Genomic DNA, 20,283 nt, shown 5'->3' on the forward strand with positions numbered 1-20,283 from the left:
TCGCGGATGCGTGCACACAAACGCGGCTCCACAGCAGGTCTCCACTCGCCTTTATTGGGTTGGCATAGAGCATCGCGGGGGCATGGGCAGCTCGTCTCCACCCACGCCCGCCCAGCAGGACCCGCTGCGGGCAGAGCAGACCAGCAGGGGGAAATACCGGCAGCGCCGCGGAGGCCTGTCTACACTAGGGCTCCCCGCACGGCCCCTGCGTTAGCAAGGGGAGGACGCCGTACTTGGCACGGAGAGCACCAGGCTGCCTGCAACACCCCCTCCCCCACTGCATACACAAGTGGGGCCCTTGGAAATTAGCCATGCAGGGGGGTGGTGAAGCCAGGGGCGCGGGAGACGTCAGCACGGTGCAGCCGGACAATGAGGCTCAACTGATCTGGCCTCTCGTCGGTCCCTGAAGCAACAGCCCGGTGCCTGGAGCGTCCGTGTCCTGCCCCGCGGGCTCAAGCAAAGAGCGGTGTCCCCTGGTACCGGGGAGCTGCTGAACGCCGAGGCCCGTGGACTCGTGCTGCCCCCGCAGCGGCAGGGTGAAGGCGGCAGCAGGGGTAGAGACCGGCTGGCAGTGCTGGGAGCTTGGGCAGGAAGCAGCTGGGAATCCAGTCTGTGTCCACCTGAGACACATGCAAGCACAGGCCCGCGCCCCACGGATACATGGACGGACGGATGGACAGATAAGCCTCCGGTGCCCGGATGCAGCCTGGCCACGCCAGGAGGCCCCAGCTCTCACATCCACCTGATGGAGAAGCCTTGGCTCAGGCTGAGGTGAAGGTCGCTCACCGTGAGCACCTGTGAGGCAGGAAGGAAACAAGATGAAGGACCACTTCTCTCTGCCTGTCCTGTGCAAGCGCAGGAAGGAGGGCAGACAAAGCCCTGGGGACTCAGCACCCCATCAGACAGGACTCTGGCCCAAAGCCCCTCTCCCAGGGCCTGGGGCTGTAGCTCAGCAGGTGCCACATTGCTGAGATGTTGGATGGCTGGGGAGGGGCTGCAAGGCAGAAAGGCATCAAAAGACTCTCACTGCTTCAGCAGGACTGGGCAGGAAGTCCCAGCCAGCAGAGCAGCCCCCAGACAATGAATTGGTCTCCCCGTGTTCCCAGGAGGCAGAGCTGGGATAGAAACCAGACGTCCCGACTCCCAGTGCCCTGCTCAAGCCACAGAGCACCCCTCCTCCTTCCCAGCTCCCCCTACTGGGAGCTCCAACCTGTCCCCTGAGGTAGGTGAAGTGCCCTGGCTAATACCCCGTGCATGGGGCAAGGCCCATGGCCGGAAGGGATGCAGTGTTTGTTCTTTGGCACATCACAGCAGGCCTGGAGTGTGGCACATAAGGGACAGCCAGGGGTGCTTGTGGAGAGCAGGGGTGGGGCTGGGGGTGCAGAACACACAGGGCTGGGCTTACCTGGTTGTCCAGGTAGGAGAAGGGATGCTCTTCACCATTGATGGTGACTCTCGTGGGCGGACCCCGGACCCCATAGACCGTGAGCGTGTCCACAGTGACGTAGGTGGCTTCCACGTTGGCGTGCAGGACGGTGGAGGTGAATACATTCTAGGCAGGACGCAGAGGGTGAGCATGGGCAGCTGAGCTAAGCTGAGCTGAGCTGTGTGGGGCCCCATGAGCAATGCCCAAGGGTGCAGGGCAAAACCCCTTCCATCCAGACAGGCCTTTCCCTTCCCTTCCCAGCTGGACAATGCCATCATCCCTGACCCCCCTGCACCCACATGCTCAGACCACCAAAAAGGGCCCTCTGCCCTGCAGCCCCTCTTTCAGGGCCTGACATGCCAAGGTTTACCATGCTCCAGCACAGACCTGTAGACTGGTGCCTCCCAGCTTCCCCAGCCTAGCAGCTACAGGGAAGCTCACAATGCTCAAAAGGTCTGGCTGGAGTACATGACTCCCCTGTCAGCACTGGGCAGTCCCAGAAGTGGCAGGAATGGCTTGCTGCTCTGGGGGATGCGTCACTACAACTCACAGGCCTCCTCCCAGGTGCAGGGGCCTCCTACCTGTGTGACGTTGAACACCAGATAGGAGTAGTTGTCCTTCTCGAAGCTGTCCAGGCTCTCGCCATCATCCCAGAAGAGGTCCCCCCAGGCAACAGCGTTCGGGGATAAAGCTGCAACCAGACGCAGTGGGTTCCCCCGGCTTGCCCCGCTGGTGGTCTCGGGTTTCTGTGGGGGAGGAAACTGTGTGTGGCAGGGTGCTTTATTGCAGTCTGGATGCGTGGAGCCTCCAGCTCTCTGGTGTGCAGCAAGGAGCATCGGGGTGCATGGAACACAGATAATGCCAGAAACCAAGGAAAATGGCCCCTAGAGCCCCAGACCCAAAGCCAACATCACGTCTGCTGCTGCTGCACTGAGCTGGGACCTGCCAGAGCTGCTTCATGATGCTGAAGAACAGTCCCATGCCTCCCTGGAAGGGCAAAGGGGCCCTGTTCCTCCCTGCCCAAGACCACCCCACACTTGGACCCCGATGGTGGCACTGAGGCTCTGGTGAGACCCACAGTGGACACAAGGAGTGGTGCTGATGGTCCCCCAAAGAAGCGTTCACTAGCTAAAGTGGGGGTTAAACACATGGGGCCTTTGAGAGGGATCAGAGCCCCCTCCCCAGCCCAGAGCAGAAGGTTACTGCATTCCCTAAGCTGGCAGGTGTTGGAACATGCCAGCTGGTAGCCCCTGAAGCAGCTCCATGCTCTGTGGCAGACCCCCGCTCCACAGGCCTGGGCCACCCACCTGGGTGGGAAGAACAGCACCCTCCCGGATGTGCAAGTTGATGTGGTCCAGCGGAGCTGCCATCTTCAGCATCTCCCCGCTGCTGTTCATAGATGAGCCCTGCAGAGGCAGAAAGGGGCATTCAGGGGCATGCTCCGAAATGAGGGGGCCATTGCACTCCCCTGATGCCCCCTGTGGTTCCGGCTTAAGGGTGATGGGTGATGCTGTGTGTGGAGGTGCCTGGCTGGGTCTTCCTCCGACTTTTTGGTGCCTATTTGCAGCCGGGAGGATGCAGAGCAGAGGAGGCTTCTCTCAGCTTCCGCACTGGCCCTCTCCACTTTGCTCCCTCACCCCACCCCAGCCCTGTTCAGCCTTCGGACCCAGCTGGTGCATCAGTTCCTGGACGCTCTCGGGACTGCATCAGGTACGGTGCCCGACAGGATGCGAAGTCACATAGTCCCACCTGGACCCACCTCCCAGTACGCTCCACTTCTCACCGTATAGTAGTCGTACCACAGCCCTCGGGGGAAGTAGCCAATCACCGAGTCTGCTCCAGGCTCCAGCACTGGTGTCACCAACAGGCTCTCCCCCCACAGGAACTGTCTATCGATGGAGTACGTGACCATGTCCTGTGGGAACCTACAGCAGGGAGGGAACGCAATAGACCTGAGCTGGCCTGGGGCCCCTCACAGTAGCCTCCGAGCCACGATAGAGCATCTTGCGCTCCGTTAGGTGTTTGCATGTCAGGAGTGCTTTTTTGTGGACAAGGGGCGTTAAGAGACCGTGGCTGGGGGCTGGAGTGCAGATTTGTGTCATCAGCTTTCAAGGGTCATGCCTGCTCAGTGGGGTTTGGGACATGCCCAGCTGTAGGCTGGTGGGGGCGGGGGGCCAAACCTCCTGGCTCGGTGAGGGTGGGGGGTCCTGGGGAGGGGAGGTGTGCTGGCCATGGGTGGTACAAGGGGAATCCTTGTTCCAGCGAGGTTAGTCTCTTACTCAAAAAACAAAGGCCGCATGACTGTGTCGCCCAGGAGGTGCGCCCGGTGGAAGAGTGTGTAGAGGAAGGGCAGCAGGGTGTAGCGTGTCAGCAGCACCTCCTTCATGGCCGTCCGTACCTCCGAGCTGAACACTGTGGGGTCTTGGGCCTGGGGAGAGTCCAGAAAATTAGTCAATAGGCAGGACAAGCAGGCTGTAAAATGTCCTGTCTTAGAGGCCTTCAGAGAAGGGAGTGCCTCTCAATACCTCCATCATAATCCTTCCAGCACTGAAGTGTCCCCCACAGCCCTGTGCCCATCCCACAACGGGAGCATCAGCTCTGGAGACCCCCGTGGAAGGCATATCCCCTTGTCCCCCTCTTACCTTCTCATTCTGGGTGTTGTGGTTTCGGGCAAATGGGTAGAAGGCGCCGAGCTGCATCCAGCGAGTGCAGAGCTCCTCTGAGGTGGTGCCTGAGAAGCCACAGATGTCTGCCCCAACCAGCGGGATCCCAAAAAGGCTGAAGCTCAGCAGGCCTGGGAACAGACAGAAACTGAGCACGGCAGGCCTCTGGGGGCTGCCGGAAGGGAAAGTCTCCCTGACTTGGATCAAGACCCCTGCCCCTTCCCTTGCACAGACCACAACACCAACATGGTGCGGAACATGCTTGGGCAGCTACATTCACCCACAAGACCAAAGACCCACTATAATGCTTGTGAGCTTCACCCACAGCACAGTCCTGGACTGGAAGCAGCAGGGAGAGGACTCCAGTTAGGCACTGCCCAGAGGGGGACAGGAAAACTGCTATACAGTGAGGAGACACATGTTTTAGAGGTGTCTAGTAGGAGCTGTTGCGCAGCAGATGAGACCGGAGGAGATGCAGGGTGAGAGTGTCTCTGTCTCCACCAGGTGTAAGAGGATACTTATGAGGTCTCCGGAAGGACCCACCTGGGACTGACCACGACATGTCCTTCCACTCACTCCTGTTGTCACCGAGCCAGTGCCCTGAGTACCTGCCCTGACTGGGGAAGGTGGAGCGGGAGATCACGAAAGGCCGTTTCCCTCGGATTTGGATCAAGGCACTGGAAGGCAAGGACACACTTGGCATGGCAGGCAGTGACTCAGAACCAAGACCCTTGCCCTGAGCTCACCAGAACCGGAGCATGAGGCAGCGCCATGACTGAGAACAGCCCGGGCTGGGCCCGTGGCAGCACAGCCCGGAGACATGACGCTGTCTGTTGATGGCATCAACTCCAGGGAAGCCTTGCCACAGCCTGACTGATGGAGCAGGACCCCGACGTGAGACAGCACCCATATTCCACTTGCCTGGCTCCATCAGCCACTAATGCCCTCACCTTCCTCTTTACCAGGCCCTTGGTGACTCAAACCAACTCCTCCCTCAGGGCTGTGAGTGCAGAGTGGGCTCTTGCCAAGGGCAGCTGGAACATGTCCCTCTAAGCCAGGCACTCAAGCCCCAGCCATTTTCCAGCCCCAACTGGATATCAGCTCCCAGGATGTGAGCCTCCACACCCACATCTTAGCCTGACATGGCTGTGATGAAGTCTTGGCCCTTACCTGGCTGTGGCTTTGGCTTCCATCAGCCCGTAGAGGTTGTGTAAGTTGTAGTGCACAGAGGCGTTCTGCTTTGCTGAAGCACAGAGAGTCTTTGCACACAGGGACCCTCCTAGCACAGCTAAAGGGAGAAAGTTTATAAAGAAAATAGTTACACCGCACAAAAGAGATGTGCAAACACCTGCTCTCAGATGCCCACCTAACAGCCTCTGGGCTTGATCTCCTGTCTTCTAATATGGCCCAGAAAGACTGGATTTCAGTTGCAAGCAGCAAGCAGAAGGAGACATTCCTGCTGGCTAAGAAGAGGCAGCCACCAATCCTGGCCTGCTGAGGTAGTTCTGCTGTAGGACCCTAGTGCTGAATCTGGGTACCCAGGTGTCTGAATACAGAAGGCCCCTGTGTTTGGAAGCCCGTGGGCATGATACAAACTGTTGGAAAGGCTATGCAAGGGGAGGGTCAGAAAACATGGGCGCAACATAAAATACAGAGGCTGTGGCTCTTAATCACAGAGGGTCCAGTCCAGTTGTGGTATAAGGAGGCCTGGCTCCCAGTTCCAGTCATACTGCTTACACTCACCCTCCTCACTGTCGCTCCCTTCTTACCAGGCACGTATGGCGGCTTGTCAAGGTCCCCTGCAGGACAGCCATCCACCGACCCATCCATGAAGTCAGACGGCTCATTCATGTCCTATAGAAACAGAACCAATGGAAATTCCCTGTGTAGGGTTTGTGGTGGTCAACCTGGGAGCAAACTCCTCCCAGACCCAACATCCAGCACAGCCAGGCAAAAAGCCAAGCCCACCAAAAGCCAACCGTCTGATCCAGGTCACAGAGACCCCCAGTTGGACTGCTTCAGGCTGCCTTGGCTCCCAACCCAGTCCCAGGTGTGTTTCAGGACATGAGAAGCCCACACCACCCCTGGCCATGGGCTGTGGAGCTTGAGGCTCATTTCATGGCACAAGCAGCCCGGCTGCCCTGTACACAGGATACTGCAAGCTTCCAGGGTGCAGATGGTATCTACACGCCCTTCAGGGATTCGTGTGCTGGTCATTTGCAAGGCAGCTGGACAAGAGGTGCCAAGAGAGGTGCAAAGGTGAGCTCCATGCTGGCTGCAAGCTCCACTGGGTGCAATGCAAGGTGGCATGGAGAGCCCCCTGGCCTGTAGCTCATGCCCAGCAGGAGGAAAGAGGCACTTACGATCCAAAGCCCATCAAAGGGGACATGAGCATGGAAGCGCTTCAGGTTCTCCAGCCACCACTGGTGTGTGTCCTGGTTGGAGAAGTCTGGGAAGGCAGTGAGGCCAGGCCACACCTACGGGAAGGACAAAGAGTAACGCAGTCAGAGGCCTCACCAGCTATTGGCACCAAGCAGCAGGGCACATCTGAGGAAATCTGTCCTGCATCAACAGCAGCCCAGTACCCCTCCACCTTTTAATGAACAACTGGCCTGCCTAACCTTCCCCTACACAGTAGACTCCAGGTCTGCGTCTAGAGCTGCTAGGCACCGTGGTAATATAAACAACAACAGGGCATGCCATGTCGGTGTTAGTGTGACAAGGTGTTAGTGTGACCAAATGTTCAGAGAAAGGCTGCTGTGATTCTTTCTTCTATGTGCCAAAGACACAGCCAGTGGCGATCTGAGCTCTCCTGGGCAGCCTCGCCAAACGTAGTTGCTGGGAGCCGGTGCCAGAGAACGAGCACGTGAAAGAGGCAGTAAAAATAAAGAGAGTCCAACAGTGCTATAGAAGCTGTTCTAATTCCTACCAATGTTAGGTACTGGGATCATGCCCATCCTCTCCACATCTGGGCACCTCAGCAAATGTCATGGACCAATCCTCAGAACCCCCAGTTTTACCAATGGGGAACTGAGACACAGGGAGAAAAAATGCAACTTGCCCAAAGACACGCAGGCAGTCTGTAGTGGACCAGGGAACAATTCACATCTCCCAAGTGCTACGCTCAAGTCCTACCCACTGGCCCCTTGTTCCTCCCTGTTTCTCAGTCTGAATGAAGGTAGGAGAGAGGCCTTGTAGCCACTGAAAAGCCAGTCTGATTTATTTTTAATCCATTCAGATCATCAGCCACAAAGGCAACGAGTCTTTTTTAGATGGGGGGCCCCTGACTTCACATGGGACAGTGACTGGAGGCACTGCACTGTGGGAAGCGCTCCTGCTTCACTGCACCTCACACACGTGGAGGGGTTTTTAGCTTAATGACCAGCTTTCTTTTCTTCTTTACTATTTTTCAGATTTTCTTAAAGACCCTGAGGGAGTGATAAGGAGCTGTAGAGCAGAAGCCCAAAATACATACGCCTGGGAGCAGCCAGGTAGGAGTCAGGGGAGACTGCAGATAATGAAGTGCAGAACTCCAAGGGCTTGGCTCACCACAGAGAACTTCACATCAGTCCATGAAACAGGAAGAAATGCAGGTGGCTGCACCACAGGCGCTGCTTACACAGGGACTTATGCAACTCCCTTGACATCCATGGAGTCACCACCCCATACTCACACGGGTGTGGGATCAGGCCCTGCCCTCAGGACTGGCCCTATAGAATCCAATCACAGAAATGAAACTTCTACCGATATTAAAAGGGAAGCCAGGCGCTGGGCGCAGCCAGGCTGTTGCACCTCAGCAAGAAAGGTCATTCAACCATTATACCTTAATTTCTTTCCCATAATGTGATGGGAAAAATCCTGGCCCCTCAGAAGTCAAAGCCAAAAGTTCCTTGGGGTCAGGATCTTGCCTGGACTGCTGCTAGCTGGAACTTGCCCTCCTACCTGTCCAATCAGTGGTTGCCCCTCGGTGGTATTTATAAATATTCCACGCCTCAAACCTTCATCAAACGGCCAGTAAGATCCGCGAGGATTAGTGCTGCTGATCCCAGGGTCCTGGAAGTACACGGAGCATGAGATGACACCAACATCGATGCAACCTCATCAGTGAACACTAGCATAATTCAGAGAACACATGACCTGGGTTTCCAAGTTAGGGTGGACCAAAGTTCACATGTGACTGCCACTATGACCAAGAGGAAGCGAAACTGCCTCCAGCATTTCAGAGTCCAAGGCACAAGGCTGTCTAAAATATCAAGTGTCAAGTGTGTGAGAGATGTTGGGGAGGGAGAGGATTCTAAGAAACTACACACTTGGGCACCTCGTTCTAGAACAAGGAGCATCATCCCACAGCAATACCCAGGAGACACCCAAAAGGAGCAGTCACTACTGGAATAATTCCTTTAGACAAAAGGTTCTCAGCTTTCATATCCCAGGATCCCACCCCTCCCCGCCGGTCATCCTTCCATCAAGCCAAGGTCTAAATGAAAACCATTTCCCAATGTGAGAAATGCTTGGAAATCATGGCCTGGTTCCATCACCTCCAGGATGGGGGCTGGAGAGTATGAATGAATGACAAGTAACTAACTGATGGGGTTTTCCTTGGAAATGGGATTCTTTTAAACAAGCCAGAAAAGTAGCTTGGTAATACTGTGTCTGTTTCATATGCTCCCTTATAAAGAGTGAATTTCCAAAGACAGCGCTTGGGGAGTCCATCCCAAGCAGATGGGCATTACTGCCTGTGTGAGGCCAGACCAGAGAAGACACAGTGAAAATCCTTAAGACCCCCTCCCAAAACAACATCATAAAAAGGCCTCAAACCAGTACCTGAAGTCAAGGATTGTGTTTGTTGGGATGGCACAGTGCATTATAAAAAACCCCCACAAATGCACAGATTTTCAGCCAGAGTAAATGGGCCTAACTTCACTATGGACTCCGACAGGTTACATCTGCTGAAGGTCTGGACTAGAAGCAGTTTGTACTGTGACAGGCCTGACATCAAACAGAGAAGCAAGCAGCATCCTGTTCTTGGGGTTTTTTTCCAGTATTAGTTTCCCTCTCACATGCTATCTGGCTGGATTGACCTGGAGCAGTTAAAAATGCCTTAATCCCTACAAGATTAGCACAAGGCTGGTCTCAATACCAGGATCATGACGTAGTGCTGGCCATGCTTATGGAGGTCTTCCACCAATTGGGGGAGTGTGCTGAATGCCTGAGGGTCGAAGGTGAAGTCTCGGTACCCTTCCATGTAGTCGATGTCATTCCACTGAGCATCCTGCAAAAAGGAGATGCAGAACAGCAGGGCACAGAAGTGCCTCTAAGGAGGCCTCTCTTGGGTTGCAAACCATTACATTACCTGTGGTATCTGGTAGTTCCTCATGGCTTTCACGGTCTGCCAGGTCTCGTTGCTTGTCCCATAGCCCCAGCGGCACAGATGGAACCCGAGCCCCCAGAGAGGTGGCATTGCAGGGAGACCTGGGACAACACCATTGGAAAGGGGATGATGGAGTATTTAAGAGACCCTGCTGGAGGCCATAATGATTATGATGCTCTACTTAAGAACTACCATTTGCTGAGTCAGATCATCGGTCCATCGAGTCTAGCTCACACAGTGGCAGAGAGTGGGTGCTGAAAGGGAGGCTGAACAGGGCATGTCCAGAATTTTCCATTCCCTGCTCCTCTCCCATTGCAGCTTCCAGTATTCAGAGGTTTAGGAAGTTCTGGTTGAGAGGCTGCCCCCAGATCTACCATGTCTGATACCTCCCAATAGACCTCTCTCCCAAGGATTAGTCCATTCCCTTTTAGAACCAGCTTCCACAACTTCTGGTGGCAATGAGTTCCCCAAGTTAATTATACACTGTATGAAAGAGAACCAATGTTTATTCCGTTTAAGCCTACTTCTAAGTTTCATTTTATGTCCCCTAGTTCTTGCATTGTTAGAAACAGTACATAGTATATCTCTATTTACTTTGTCTGCACCATTTACTGTTCTGTAAACCTTGATCACATCCCCCCTCAGGTGTCTCTTTTTCCAGCTAGAATCTCCTAGCCTATTCAGTCTCTCAAGGGTGAGCTTGGTGCTCCCAATGGGAGGAGGCCTTGCTGAAGATGAGGGAAAGGGCAACCACTGCCTATTCAGTCTTGGTGGAAAAAGTGGGGGGAAGTCAGGGTGTAGATGTATGAATGTGGCGAGACTGGCGTTCCTGAATGCATGGGAGGGCAACAACAATGGATGGTTGCTCATGGTGCTGCTATGAGGAGAACGGCTGTGCTCAGGACATTTACCTATCACCTGTTGGTACTGCTGGATGACCATGTTGGGATCCGGACCCAGGAAGATGTAGAAATCCAAGATGCCCCCGATGGTTCTCCAGGTCAGGCTGGGGGCCGGTTGCAGGGCCACCTCTGAAAAATGACAAAACAGGGGAAATGAAACAGAGGAGCTAATGGCTAGAGCATGGAACAGTGAGTCAGGAGACCTGGGTTTGAATCCTGATTCTTCTACTGACAAGTCTGACCTGGGGAAAATCCTCCACATTACAGTTTGCCTCTGAGAGTGGAGGTACCAACACTGTGCTATGATGCAAAGGGGTTGGGAGGTTTTGTTCAGTAATGCTGGCAGTGTACACTGAGAGGCTTGGATTTACAGAACCACAAAGGTTCACTGCTACAAAATCAGTTTGACAGACCAAGGAAGTATAGAGGTTTTCCTACACAAAAGCTAGGAACGTCATCATTTTGCCTCTCAGGGTAACAAAGCACCCCAGAACTGAAGAGTTAAACATGAAAGCTAGCAGGGATGGACCAAGGGCTTCCCTGGGATGAGCAGAGTGTGCATGTGAGTTCTCAAACTTCAGATGCAGCCACTGGATTTTCACAGCTCTCCCCTGCAAATATACCCTGGAGGGAATTCTTGCAATACAGTGTGCGCAGCTGGAGCTAACGTGGCACTGGTGTGAGAGGACTTGCAACATCAGAGTCCCAGATGGCACGGAGAGGTTGCTGCTGTGAGGAGCTTTACAGTGCCTGTGTCCTTGCTGACATTGTTGAGACACTGCCATCAAGACACTCACTCTGCTGGAGTCCTGGCTGGTGTCGATAGGCCATTAGTGAGAGGATGCACGCACTTCTGGAGACCCAGCTGGCACTGACGGGCTGCTGTTTTATAGCGACTCGCTCTAGAAGCCACAGCTGGCATCAGCAGGGCACAGCTGTGAGAAAAGCAGCCAGCAGATTTATATCCCTGTCTGCACCAGACCTGGAGCTCTCCACAGAGCTGAAGTGCCAGTCAACTGACAGAGGTTGGAGAGCAAGGGTGGACGCGGGAACGAGGCAAGCTGGCTTTTCAGACCACAACTCAGCAGCTGTGTGTGTGGTTAAACTGCTCGACAGTTGCTAAAGAGCCTAACTTTGGCCAGGAAACAGATGTCAGAGCTCAATAAAGGGGCTATGAAACCACATCTTTCCCTTTCACAGCTTTTTCTTGCCTCAAGTTCCTGAACAGCCAGCTCAGGTCAGCCCCAGCCCAGGTCCCAGAATGGGTAGGGCCTTCCTCTAATGAGTAGAGAGGGCGCGTCAGGCTCTGAGCATCCAACAGCAGAACCCACAGGCAGGGGAAGTAGAGGCTCCCCTCCTTGGACCCAGGACCCCTGTACCAGCCCAGTCCCTTACAAGGAAGCACCTACCCATTGCGTTGCTATTTAGGAGGAAGACACCATGTGCTGCTCCCCCTTCCTCCATCAGCAGGTAGAACGGGTGAGATCCATACAGGTTGTACGACTCCTGAAAGCCAAAGGTGTCTGATGAGAGCTCTGGCTTTGATACATCAGCATCCCAAAGCATGTTACAGGGAAGCAGTCCATGGAAGGAGTGTTATGCATTTAAAAGAACAGTTCTGAGAGATGCTATTCAGCACCCTCTTGCCCCTTTATAAGCCCAACATGACCTAGGCTTGAGTAAGACCTCTGTTGGTCATGTTCACCAGTCCAGAGGATGGTCATGAACAATCTGGATAGAGAGAAGCTACAGGAGGCTAAGATCACTTCAGTGTTTGGCCCTGAAAACTGAAAGGGGCTTGGCTTCCTCTTAGGAAAGAGGAAAACTCCCGCATTTGCAGCAGAAGCCAAGCGGGATAAGGCAAGCTACCAAGGGGAAGCAGATGCAAGGAGCTAGACCAGAGGCAAGGGAATTAGTGCTCAGTGGGGCAGCTGGGCACAACTGCTGTGTAGCTCTCAAACCAGCAAGCATGCACCTGGCTGCCACACAGACCGCTGGTGACAGAGTAAACAGCATCTAAGAGACTGACAGTCGTCTTTAGAGAGAGGGGGAAGGGGACCGGGGAGGGAGACACCAAATAAGAGAAGTGGTTTTTCCTTCCTAGGTGATACAAGTTGGCTGGGTCTCTGCCCTCCTTCACCTGCAATCCCCACCATAAAGAATCATGCCTGGCTCTGGAGCCTCTGTTACTTGAGACCTTGACTGAACGGGGGATGGGTTTAAATAGCCTCCAGGGACTAGAGAGGAGTGAGAAGGCTGCTGTTGAACCTGGTGAGATGTCCCATCCCAACATGGCCTTACTGTCATCTTTTGTGTTAACCAAAGGGTGGGGCAGCAGGCAACCCACACTTAGGGCCAACTACCCTGCACATACCCTACACATTTTTCTCCATCTCACACCTCTATCAGTCGGGCTCGAACAAACTCATCACAGCAGTGCTTTTTTAGACACCCATCCAGCTTCAGTGAAAACCCTGCCAGGACCCAGACCCCTCCCAGCATTCAGCTTCCAGGCACCAGAGGAGAGAAGCTGTGTTGATGAACCAGCATGAGGCAGGTCTCACCGACCAAGAGGGCAGGAAGCTTGGAGGTGTTTATGTGTCTGCTTAGAAACTGCCCAACTGTGCACTGGTTACAACTACAGAAGGAGACAGGGGCAGTTCATGCACATTTGTGGAGATGACAGCTCAGGCTGGGCTTGCTAAATCACGGGGAAATCGCTGATGGATGAGGATGTAACAAGATCCAGGCCCTGCACTGTACCGTGGGAGGGACGTCCCGAGCCCAGAGAGTCAGGGTGTTCCAGTCCAGGCTGTGCAGGAAGCTGCTACGGTGCTCCCCAAGTCCATAGAGAAATGTGGAAGGGAGGGTGGTAGAAATCTGAAGAAACTGGTCAGCGAAGATCAAGGGAGCCACAGTTGTGTTCAGCCTGGAGGGCAGGCAGGAGAGAGTGAAGAGCAGAGAGGCAAGTGGACCGGAGGGGGGAAAAAGAAGGAACAAGGGAGGAGGGAAAGAGCAATTAGACCAGTGTCAGAGTGCTACTCTGCCAAGAGCCATGATAACCAGGGCACCCTCCACATGTTGCATAAACTCTATCCCTCAGCCCTGGGGTTCAGTCACCTACATTCAGTCACAAATCTCCTTGCTCAGCAACTGGAGTGAACTCTCATACCACAGAGCCAGGGCACAGCCTGACGCCAAGGCTGGCTTGACTCCGGCTGAGTGGGGGTGTATAAGTTTCAAGTGCTTCCTGTGCCAGGGAAAGCCTCCACACCAAAGCATTTTCAACCACCTAAGTGACAGACGTGCCAGAGCAGGGAGGTCTTCTGATCTTCTAACTAGTGGCAAATCACTCCCAAGGGAAACAGACAGACAGCACTGGGGTTGGCGAATGAAGAGAGAATTAAAACAAGCAGAAAGGTGAGGAAGGGCTGGAGCATGTGAGGCAGAAAAAGCTGTTCAGGAGCATATGGCATCCTGGTGGAACTGGCCACAGGCTGAAATGCCTGGGCACAACCCAGATGCTGTGTAGGTTTACACCACAGCTGACTTTGGTGCTTTCCCCTGGCCCAAAGGAGTCCTGGCACTCAGTGCCTGCAGTGGTATTTCCACCGGTCCTTCGGGCAGCTTGAAACTTGGGCAGACCAACTGGCTGGTAGGAAAGATGGAGGGAACCCCATGAGCAACCTAGAGTGCACGTTAGAGGAGCAAAACATGCAACTTTCAGACAGAGCCTTTCCCCTGGGTGAGGGCCTCCCTGTCCAGACCTGTGACCCACTGGGTATTCAACCCAGTAGGCAGAGTAGTAACAATGCTCGTTACGCAAGGCTTTTGTTTGGAAGGCAATGTACACTCATTAAGTGATTAATGTTATGCAAACAACCACAGTGCACAGGGAGAGGATGAGACAGTCCAATGCAGCCCATCCCCAACCTCCTTGAGATCACAGTGACAAAGTGCCTGGCATCAACGCTGCCAGGAAGCACAAGGGTCTTGTGCAATGGCCCACACTGAACACTGGGGCCCTGGGGGAAGGGGGATGAAGAGGAATAACTCTCCCCTCCAGCCTAGACCTGGTGCGCTCCTAACCTTCCCACCCAAGCTCAGGAGAGCAGGAGATAGCATCCTGAGAAGAGCTGCCTCCTCCCTCTTAGCTCCTGCCCCTCCCCCCCTCTGGGTTGCTAGAAAGAAGAGAGGTGTGTGGGGTCTTACAGCACAACCCCTGATGCTCTGCGCTTCAGCACCAGCCCAAACGGCTCCCTGGAGAAATCCAGGCTGTAGGCAGGGTTCTCCGCTCTCTTCATGGCCCGAGGGACCTGCAGGGGGACTTCATACCGAGGGCTGCTGGAATCGGTGATCTACAAAAGGGAGAAAGCCAGCTTTTCAAACTGCTAAGCAAGAGGCAGGGTGGGGTGGCATTTCATGGACTCCCAGAGTGAGCTGGCAGCCAGCAAAACTCAGAAGCATCATAGAGCCAGCTGGTGCCACAACAGACGGCTGCCTGGTCTGATGCGATGGGATCTGAGGCCAGAGGCACAAAAAAAGCATTCAGAATCAGCCAGCAGAGACCCGGGGTTTTATTTACCCAGCGTGAGAAACCTCACGGAGACTTCCCTGGAATTAGAGAGCTCACCTTTATGTGTAACCGAGTGTCTGTCTCAAACTCCACGCTCAGCTGCAGTGTCTCAATGTCTCTGGGGTAATAGGCCTTTACCTTCCTCCTCAGCAAGCCCACCATTCCCAGCTCTGTCTGATTCAGGCTTTCCAAGACGTAGCTGGGGAAGTCGGGGGGGTAAAAGCACCATGGCACCCCTTGTCTGCTGCCTGAGGCCTGGTCCCTCTCAATGAAGCAGCAGCCCCTGGCCTCACAGAGCTCCTGTGTCACCACCACGTTCCTCTCGGGGTAGCAGTCAAAGCGCAGCGGCTCAGTGACCGAGCTGCATTTCTCCGGCGGCGTCTGAGCATGCCGGCCCTTGGAGGCCTGTCTGAGCACCCAGACGGTGCCAGCGCTCAGGAGGATGGCCACTGCCAGCAGACACCCACCCAGCCACCACGTGGACAGCTTCTGAAAGCAGGAGGGCTTCCCATCCACGCTCTCCTCTTCCACGCGGGATGCAGCCGGCTGGGGGACATCTGTCGTCAGCTTCTGATAGGACTTCATCTTCCTTGTGCTAGAACGAGGAAAGGAATAAAGCAGCACGTGAACGAACTAGAAGAGAGACAACCCCACCCTTCCTATTGGGAGAGTCTTCTCATCATTTTGAAGAATAAGCCATATCAGCCCGTGCCATAGCCCCAGGGGGGAATTTCCCCATTTTGTCTTTGTGCCTGCTCATAGTTTTTCACAATCCTGTCCGTGCACCACACAACTGCTGCGACTCCTCTCACCGGTCCCGTCGCTCTAATAGTTGTGCTGTGGGAACGTACGACGTAGAGGACTAGACAGGGCCACAGAGTCCAGCCCCCTGCATCTGCAGGAAGCCAGTGGTCCAAAAGCCCTCTTGTGCACACACCACAGCCACAAAGCACCCTGCAAAAACAGCCTACCCTGTGCCGCAGGTAAAGAGCAAAACTCTTGGCTCTGGAGATGGGCATGAAGGTGGCAATCAGAGTTTGTGCCAAGTGCTGTACCACACGTGTTGCACAAGGCTCTGTCCTCTAAAAGCATAAGGAGGGAGACAGAGTCCTCCTGATATCAGACCCATGCCACACTAGCGGGAGAAACATGTGCTACAGCCTCTCAGAAAGGGCTGCCTTGCCTCTGCCATAGGGAGCCTCCCCGGGGCTCCCGGCGTTTACGAGCTGCATCCAGATTTATGAGCTGTCATGGCTCCAGGACCTGCCAGTGAGGCTAAATCCCTCCTCCACCCATCCTGCCAGAGCTGGGGCTTCAGGAGCGTTTTGAGGGGCTGAGCATCCTCAGCTCTCATTGAAATCAATGGGAGTTGGGGGTGCCCAGCTCTGAAGAGGCCCAGACCCATGGAGTGTGAGGCCTTTGGGGTGGAGAACACGCCCGATCCTTCCTCTGCAAAGACATCCTTCTTGGGGAAAACCTCTCATGCAGGCATCTCCTCCAGGGCCCTCTCACAAGGGGAAAAGCCTCCTCGCCCCTCTGCTCTGCATGCTGTTCCTGTGCTTGTCACACCTCCAGCTGCAGTCACCACCTCCCTCTCCACTGGCAGAGACACTTACTCAAGCCAAAGCACCCCGAGACCTTCCTTTCCTTGAGGGCACATCAAACGTGCCATTTATCTGGCACATGCATGTCGCACTTGCACTAAAATGGCCCGTGCAGCTTGGCCCTGAAGGTGCCAGGAGGAGCACAGACACATGACACATGACAGTCGCTTTCCCCGCGCCTAAGCAGCTACACGCAGCACCTCCGACCCCAGGCGCTCAGGACCGCCTCGTGCGCCGACCCCATCACATCTGTTTGCTCTGCAACTGACTGTACGAGGGAGCCAGAGTCGCCTGATGCGCGGAGGCACAAGTGCCCTGGGCGGGTGGAAATGCCGGGGTGCACAGATGCAAGCAGGCTTGTGCTTGCATGGTGCTGCCATCTTAACGGAGGCTGGCAAGCCGCTCGCCCCACATTTGTGACTGACGCGGATCCCTGCAGTGGCATTAAAAATACCCCCCTGCCCAGGCATGCTGAGCTCTGGTATCCAGCCCAGATCACGGAGCCATTCCTCTCTGCACCGCTATTTTGCTGCCCCCAGGGCCTGATCCTTTGGGTCCTAAGCAGCTTACATACACGTGTCTCCTCTTGACATTGTGGTTGCGGGAAGACAGGGAGGTCTCCCAGCTTGCAGCACTTCTGCCTGCTGTACCGTAAAACTCCTGAGAGAAGCCCCTTCAGAGTCTCTACCACTTCTGTCTAGTAGCAGCTCATCAATCCTACCGTATTGCACGCAGCTTGAAGTTCAAGTTATTTCTACCCGAACATTTTCTGTTTATAGTCAGAGTTTTAATAAACTCCATAATCATCAATATGGTATTGATGGCTACTGGGTCCTCCTAATTGTTCAAACACAGTAGGAATTTGTAGAGAGGATTTTAAAGCTCATTACAAACCTGGATAAGCCTTATGATCCCTGCTTCCCAGATGATACTGGGTCAGGGGCTTTTCCAAGGCCCCCTAGGCCAGCATTTCTCAACCTTTTGCACCTTACATCCCACCAACCTTTTGTCAAATGGTTCCACCCTATGCTGCATTCACTGGGGAACAGAGAAAGGAGAGCTTTTTTCTGCTTATTAATGAAAGCCAACAGGATGTAGTTCACCAGAAAAATGTAACAGCCCCTTTCCATGTGCACTGAATAACAGAAGCCAGAAAGAAGAAGCTATTGTGAATGGGTCACCTCCACTAGCTGTGTAATTTCACACTGAAAAAACCCCGTTGCTTACAAGTGCAGCCTGACAACGACATGGAAAAGCCTCTCCCAGCCACCTGAGCAGGCTGCCAGCTAACGTGGGCTTCTCCAGAGAAGCAGAGCAACTTTACCAAGCTCAGGGACCCAGCCCTGCCCCTTTAACTGAGCCCTTTATTAATGTGATCAGGCATGGGTCTCACCCCACACCAGACAACTGTTTTCTAACCCAGCTGTGACTACACCAGAACCATACTTCAGGCTACCTTCCCCTATCCTGTGACAACCTGGGATTAAAAATCCCCCCTGCCAAGGTACTCTGGGATCTGATATTCACTCTGGATGTGGGAGCTCTGCCTCTCTGCTCCATGCTAACTTCAAGCAGCCACAAGGAATAAACCCAACATTACTGGCCCCATACTGTGAGTGAGCGCAAAGAAGCTACAATCTGGCCCCTGAACTCTGAGCCCTAGCTGTGTGCATCCACATCACGCACACCCATGCCTGGGACTGCAGTCCACGGCGGGAATGTCCGCTGCAGGGTTTTAACAGGGTGCATAACCTTGAGACACATGAAGACCAATGGCATTGGTACCTGGGCCTTAGAGCTTCGGAAACTTTAGCCAGCCTGGTTCTCTCCATTCCAAATGGACATGACTTCTGCTTGGGAGCAGTGCTGTACCTAGATGCTTGGTGGCCCCGGCCGAACTTTTAGTACTGGCTGAGCCAACCCCAGGGTGGTGCAGGACCCAAGGCAAATCAGCCTGTGCGGGGCCCCCTTAACACTGCATGGGGTCATGGTACCCCTGCAAGAGGGGGCGGTCTCCATGCTTCTTCTGGGCCGTGGGACTAAGCTGCCAGCTGTAGGCGTGCCCCATGGGAGGGGCTGCAGCTGCTCCGCCTGGCTCCGCAGGGCCCCCCCAAAGCACGGGGCCTGGGACGGCTGCCCCAATCCCCAGTACCGTAGGGACAGCTCTGGGTATTGGGGCCCCCTTCACCAGAGATAATGATTTTTTTGTTGTTGCGAAAGTCTTTATCACATTTGTGGTACTGATGTATTTAAACAGTTCATTCTCAATTGATAACATTGCCAGTCCCATATATGCACAATATTAAAACTTTTTTGTTGCAATTTTGATCATTTTTTCTTCCATTTTTGGGCTCCCTCTTTGTCTGGACCCTGGGCGGCCACCCGGTTTGCTCATGCCTGCGTCCAGCTCTGCTTGGGAGAAGGGAAAAAGGAGGGGGAAATGAAAGCTAGTAAATAGCCAGTTCTGACTCCTTGATCTGCTGCCTCAGCAAGGGTTAGAGTAGCTTGGAGGGTGCTCTACATTGTGCTATTTCTATATCTTTACAGGAGCCATCCTACCAGTCGAGGGTACTCGGAGCACGTAAGGGTCCAGCCACATTTCCTCCGTGCTGTTCTTACCTTCCCTTGTGCCTAGGGCTGTTAGAAGGAACATGAAGGAGCCAGATATACTGGCTTGACACCTCCCCTTGTTACTGGGAAAATCCCGGCAGGATTTTCTGCTCCCTTCACAACCTGAACTGCACAAAAGGGAGTGGCGCGAGACAGAGATTCTGGCTCAACATAGTGATGATGATATCTTTGAAATGACATCTTTGGCCCTCAAGATGAGCACCACTGGCCTAGATTGGCAGGTAGCTTTTCAGTCCAAATACAGTCACAAGCCCGATCACAGAGAGACTTAAAACCTGGTTTCGATATACAAAACTCTGTATCGTTTTTCATTAAAAGTCTATGCTAGTTCACCCTGGTCTAAAATTTGGTTAGACGTATTGCTCTCGGGGGTCTAAAATGTTGATCGCACGGTTGACGCGACGCAACGCTCAGCGACAAGGAAGCACCGTCAGCACTCAGGATTTCGTTGGCAAGTCGCAATATCCAACGAATGGTTAATTCCCCCGGCTCCTGAAACCAGACACCGTGAAACTTTCGCTTTTCTTTTAAGGACAGATGTTTCCCTCCTTCAGGAAGGATTTGAAAACACCAGCCACGCGCCAAATAAAAAACCCCCAAAGCCTTCAGGTTAGGAAGGAAGCGATTTTCGTGACTGGGGTCACGATTTCTGCATGCGGAAGGTGGGCGACAAGACGAGGACGGGACCAGCGAGTCCCAGTGCCAATTCTGCGGCTTTCCTCGCCTGCCCTAGCCTGGAGGTCGCTTCTCTCTGCCCAGGGCTTGAACTTCCCAAGGACCTCGCTTGCCCTCGCCCACATGCGGCAACTGGACACGTGCCTTGGCCTGCGGCCTTGCGCAAAAGCCTCTGGGGCTGCTCCAAGGGGAAGTGCTTGCGGAGCAAACTAAACTGAAACCGAAACATTTGCTTGTTCCCGGGGAGAGAGGAGCAGGCCGGGGGGGAGGCGGGTTTCTCCCCGCTCCCAGCCACAAGCCGGGGAATAGTGTAGCAGAGGCACCGGAACCCCTCCGCCTGGAGCCGCGCGCGCCCCGCCAATCAGCACGGCGACCGCGCGCGCGCTCCGCCAATCCGGAGAGCCCTCGCGATTTCTCCCTACCTTCCACATGAAT

The 20,283-nt window shown here is 54.3% G+C and overlaps 1 protein-coding gene across 2 annotated transcripts in view; it reads right to left on the reverse strand.

Moving 5' to 3' along the window:
• The window catches only part of LOC149855005 (lysosomal alpha-glucosidase-like), a 21,957-nt gene continuing 1,674 nt past the window's right edge, over positions 1-20,283 (reverse strand). Inside the window, exons 1-20 of one of the 2 annotated variants that reach the window (XM_090023400.1) lie at positions 17,117-17,161; positions 14,996-15,533; positions 14,575-14,720; positions 13,126-13,291; positions 11,772-11,868; positions 10,372-10,491; positions 9,443-9,561; positions 9,230-9,361; positions 8,032-8,142; positions 6,453-6,566; positions 5,859-5,943; positions 5,260-5,377; positions 4,633-4,766; positions 4,069-4,220; positions 3,706-3,854; positions 3,210-3,351; positions 2,734-2,832; positions 2,008-2,172; positions 1,406-1,552; positions 1-795 (exon numbers count right to left, since the gene is read on the reverse strand). In XM_090023400.1, coding sequence (XP_089879526.1) covers positions 733-795; positions 1,406-1,552; positions 2,008-2,172; positions 2,734-2,832; positions 3,210-3,351; positions 3,706-3,854; positions 4,069-4,220; positions 4,633-4,766; positions 5,260-5,377; positions 5,859-5,943; positions 6,453-6,566; positions 8,032-8,142; positions 9,230-9,361; positions 9,443-9,561; positions 10,372-10,491; positions 11,772-11,868; positions 13,126-13,291; positions 14,575-14,720; positions 14,996-15,523 — 2,787 coding nt within the window. In that variant the 5' untranslated portion in view covers positions 15,524-15,533; positions 17,117-17,161 and the 3' untranslated portion in view covers positions 1-732. Of the gene's footprint in view, positions 796-1,405; positions 1,553-2,007; positions 2,173-2,733; positions 2,833-3,209; positions 3,352-3,705; positions 3,855-4,068; positions 4,221-4,632; positions 4,767-5,259; positions 5,378-5,858; positions 5,944-6,452; positions 6,567-8,031; positions 8,143-9,229; positions 9,362-9,442; positions 9,562-10,371; positions 10,492-11,771; positions 11,869-13,125; positions 13,292-14,574; positions 14,721-14,995; positions 15,534-17,116; positions 17,162-20,283 lie in introns of those variants that run through there. The other variant, XM_090023399.1, reaches the window with a different exon arrangement.

Source organism: Crocodylus siamensis, chromosome 12 (assembly GCF_052110815.1).
Source record: "Crocodylus siamensis isolate JL-2025a chromosome 12, ASM5211081v1, whole genome shotgun sequence".
In the NCBI taxonomy this organism is placed as follows: domain Eukaryota; kingdom Metazoa; phylum Chordata; order Crocodylia; family Crocodylidae; genus Crocodylus; species Crocodylus siamensis.